Here is a 5,000-nt window from a genome sequence, read left to right on the forward strand (position 1 = left end):
AGAGTGGAATGTCTGTGTTTGGATTGAAAAGTCTACAACAAATGTTTAGTTGGACCAGCCAGGACACCACTGACATGCAAGCTCAACATATGACTTTACAATATTGATGTATTTTTTGTATCTTTTGATCCTGTTTTGGTTGAGCAAATAAAAGTAAACGTACCAATCATCAAGAAAGCATGGCGAGTGCCAAAAGTGGCCCTTAAAGCTACACTATGTGACAACTGGGGCTTAAAACAGCAGCTCTAAAGTCATAAAAACTGCAGTAGAATCTCTCTTTCTGCAACGACAACCCCACAACAACTATTTTGTTGGACCAGCCAGGACAACCCATGTGCTGGTTCAACATAGGAGGATAGAACAACAGTAGTGGGTCTTTTTTTTTACATAACATTCTGGCAATGTTTTTGTTGATCCGTTAAAATATGATGTGGCACTCATCAAACAAATATACAGTAAGTGGCCATTAAAGCTACAATATGTATAAAAAGAACAGCTCGAAAGTAAAACAAAAAAAACTGGAGTGGAATGTCTGTTTTTGGATTGAAAACTCCACAACAACTGTTTAGTTGGACCAGCCAGGACACCACTGACATGCAAGTTCAACATATGACTTTACAATATTGATGTATTTTCTGTATCTTTTGATCCTGTTTTGGTTGAGCAAATAAAACTCAACGTACCAATCATCAAGAAAACATGCGAGTGCCAAGAGTGGCCCTTAAAGCTACATTATGTGACAACTGGGGCTTAAAACAGCAGCTCTAAAGTCAGAAAAACTGCAGTCGAATCTCTCTTTCTGCAACGACAACCCCACAACAACTATTTTGTTGGACCAGCCAGGACAACCCATGTGCTGGTTCAACATAGGAGGATAGAACAACAGAGGGGGTCTTTTTTTTTTTTTTACATAACATTCTGGCAATGTTTTTGTTGATCCGTTAAAATATGATGTGGCACTCATCAAACAAATATACAGTAAGTGACCATTAAAGCTACAATATGTATAAAAAGAACAGCTCTATAGTAAAAAAAAAAAAAAACTACAGTGGAATGTCTGTTTTTGGATTGAAAACTCCACAACAAATGTTTAGTTGGACCAGCCAGGACACCACTGACATGCAAGTTCAACATATGACTTTACAATATTGATGTATTTTCTGTATCTTTTGATCCTGTTTTGGTTGAGCAAATAAAAGTAAACGTACCAATCATCAAGAAAACATGCGAGTGCCAAAAGTGGCCCTTAAAGCTACACTATGTGACAACTGGGGCTTAAAACAGCAGCTCTAAAGTCATAAAAACTGCAGTCGAATCTCTCTTTCTGCAACGACAACCCCACAACAACTATTTTGTTGGACCAGCCAGGACAACCCATGTGCTGGTTCAACATAGGAGGATAGAACAACAGAGGGGGTCTTTTTTTTTTTTTTACATAACATTCTGGCAATGTTTTTGTTGATCCGTTAAAATATGAAGTGGCACTCATCAAACAAATATACAGTAAGTGACCATTAAAGCTACAATATGTATAAAAAGAACAGCTCTATAGTAAAAAATAAATAAAACTAGAGTGGAATGTCTGTTTTTGGATTGAAAACTCCACAACAACTGTTTAGTTGGACCAGCCAGGACACCACTGACATGCAAGTTTAACATATGACTTTACAATATTTATCGATTTTCTGTATCTTGATCATATTTTGGTTGAGCAAATAAAACTAAACATACCAATCATCAAGAAAGCATGGCGAGTGTCAAAAGTGACCCTTAAAGCTACACTATGTGACAACTGGGGCTTAAAACAGCAGCTCTTAAGTCATAAAAACTGCAGTAGAATCTCTGTTTCTAGAACGACAACCCCACAACAATTTTTTTGTTGGACCAGCCAGGACACCACTGATGTGCAAGTCCAACATATGTCAATACAACACAAATTATGTTTTTTTTGTACATAAATGGTAGCTTTTGACCCTGTTGTCGGACCAGCCAGGACACCACTGATGTGCAAGTTGAAGGCATAATCAAGTTACACTAGTGGTGGTTGTTTTTGTCAATCAATTAAAACTTACTCCACCAATGATCAAGAAAGTGAAGCAGGCATCACAAGGGACTCTTAAAGCTACACTATGTGACAACTGGGGCTTAAAAGAATCAATATAAAGCCATATAAGCGACAGTGCAAGTTTTTGCCACAGTATAAATCCAAAAATTCCGGGCCGCCTACCGGTTTCCCGGGAGATCTGGACGAAGGCCTCCACGCCGCTCTCGCCGTAGTTGCCCTCGGAGGCCAGCGTGGACACGTAGTTCCACTCCATGGCGGTGACGATGTCCATCATGGCCTGCGCCTGGTAGGAGTCCGGCGGCACCACGCGGGAGAAGAAGTCGTAGCGGGTGTTGTCGCTCAGCTCGGGCGCCGTGGAGGCGTAGCTGATCTGCGGGATCTGGCGGGGGAGGGAGAGAGACGTCGTTAAAGGCTGCTGAAGGACAGACAGGCGGATTGATTTCACCTCTGATGGGAGGGAACACACACACACACACACACACACACACACACACACACACACACACACACACACACACTCATTAAGAGTCATTGGATGAAAGTTAGACTTCAGTGCCAATCCCGAGGAAAAGGTCCATTTCAGTGTCAGCTGTCTGTCACACTCCCGCCTGAAGGACACGGGACAGACACCCAGCAATTAAAGACGTCCATTACGTCTGCGCTCCCTTCAAGTGTCACACAGCTGCCGCCTTGCACCTGACATTTTTTAAAAGGTGAGGCGCCGCCGCGTCGCTCCTCGGTGAAAGTCGGAAGCACGCAAATGTCCGGAAAAGGTTTTTCGAAGAAATGACACGTCGGGTTTTCTTGCAGTACTGACGGTTATGCAAATGAGTTCTAAGCGCTTTGTCCATGTAAACAGGTGAGGACCGAGCAGCGAACCTTGAGGGACTCCACTTTAGATCGGACCTCGGCAAAATCCGTTTTGATTAGGGATGTCCGATAATATCGGCCGATAAATGCGTTAAAATGTAATATCGGAAATTATCGGTATCGGTTTTTTATTATCTGTATCGGGTTTTTTTTTGGTTTTTTATTAAATCAACATAAAAAACACAAGATTATTAATTATTAATTAGTGCACCAACCCAAAAAACCTCCCTCCCCCCATTTCTTTCTGTTATCAATATTCTGGTTCCTACATTATATATCAATATATATCAATACAGTCTGCAAGGGATACAGTCCGTAAGCACACATGCTGGTCCACTAATAATACTAACCTTTAACAGTTCATTTTACTCATTTTCATTAATTACTAGTTTCTATGTAACTGTTTTTATATTGTTTTACTTTCTTTTTTATTCAAGAAAATGTTTTTGATTTAGTTATCTTATTATTATTTTTTTTTTTTTAAAGTACCTTATCTTCACCATACCTGGTTGTCCAAATTAGGCATAATAATGTGTTAATTCCACGACTGCATATATCGGTTGATATCGGTATCGGTTGATATCGGTATCGGTAATTAAAGAGTTGGACAATATCGGAATATCGGATATCGGCAAAAAGCCATTATCGGACATCCCTAATTGCGAGTCGTCTCGTGTCAGTGTTTGTGTCCAGACCCGGCCTGCTGACTGCCAAGGACGTACATCGAGTACCGTGACGCAGACTAAGCAGAGACAGTGTCAGCACATTTCCATTTCTGAATAATCATACATTGTGTCTAACTGTGCCTCAGTGATGTAACCAGGGACCTCCCAAATAAATAGAGGAGCACGTGGGACTGTACCTCAGAGCGTAGGTTGGAACTGTAACTACGTGTACAGCCCAATACGTCTCTCCTCATTGAGCAAAATTTAACTTTTGTCTCTGCATGATTCCTTGCTTCTTCTCTGTTTAATAGATGTCATCAGTAATTGAAACTGACACCAGCTTCTCAGGCAAATCATATCGTTGACGTAGATGCCCGTATCGGCTGTACACATTTACTTTACAAAATAGAAGAGTGGGATACTTCTCTTGTTGCCTTATTTGTATTTGATTTTTATTAAAAAGTATATTTTCATTTGGTGCAGCCGGGCCGGAGCAAATAGTGGGGACAAGCTAACACAACAACAACAACAATAGAGCAACATCAGCAAATAGGATATGTATAAATATGATTGTAAGAGTGATAGCAAAGAAACAGTTAGTGAAATAAATAATAATACAGAAATGACAATGAGCATTATTACACTACAAATGGAGCAATACAAATACCAATAAAAATAGCACTATTGATAATGAATAATAACAATAATTGACCTCTATTATCAACAATACAGTTGTTCTAATGCAACAATACATATATGTAATGATAACTAGAGATACAAAAGAAAGCAGAAAAATGGAGGGGGATGAAGAGAAGCCAGCTATATTAACCTTGTAGATTGTTATAGTAATAATAGATTTTCAATACGGCCATGCTTTTTTTTGGGACCCTTAACATCAAAACTGTCGCCGCCATTATGATGTGCAGTGCTGTTTTTAAATGACCGGAAGTCTTGAACTATAGAAATAATTTTAATGGTCAAAATCTGCACTTTTGGGTGTTGTAGGAGTTATTACGGTAATCTACGTCACAGCAGCTCGGACCAGGAACAACGCAGAGTGGGCGGGGTTTGTTTCCAGAGCAGGCAGCCCGAACAGATGCGGACGCTAATTTTTACAAGAAATGTCTGCATAAAAGTGATCATATATCATATTGTAGGTGTTTATTACACTTTACATTCATATGTTATTACATTTGTGTTGTGTTTTGCTTGATTGTAAAAGATACACAACTATGGAGGAGCTGGTCTGAGAAGTAAAAGAGGAGCGACGTTCATATGTTGTTAATATTCAGTGTTTTATTGTTCATAGTTAATATTGTAAATCCCACTTTCTTTATTTTCATGTACATTTTGGGTGTCCCATTCAGTAAAAAACTGTAAAAAATTCCATTCTGTTTTTT

The 5,000-nt window shown here is 39.4% G+C and overlaps 1 protein-coding gene across 1 annotated transcript in view; it reads right to left on the reverse strand.

The window, feature by feature from the left end:
• grm8a (glutamate receptor, metabotropic 8a) overlaps nt 1-5,000 on the reverse strand; it is a 474,494-nt gene that overhangs the window by 272,385 nt on the left and 197,109 nt on the right. Inside the window, 1 exon segment of the mRNA XM_062066580.1 lies at nt 2,228-2,444. Within this exon segment, the coding sequence (XP_061922564.1) occupies nt 2,228-2,444 (217 nt within the window).

The sequence above is a fragment of the Entelurus aequoreus genome, linkage group LG12 (assembly GCF_033978785.1).
Source record: "Entelurus aequoreus isolate RoL-2023_Sb linkage group LG12, RoL_Eaeq_v1.1, whole genome shotgun sequence".
Classification (NCBI taxonomy): Eukaryota; Metazoa; Chordata; class Actinopteri; order Syngnathiformes; family Syngnathidae; genus Entelurus; species Entelurus aequoreus.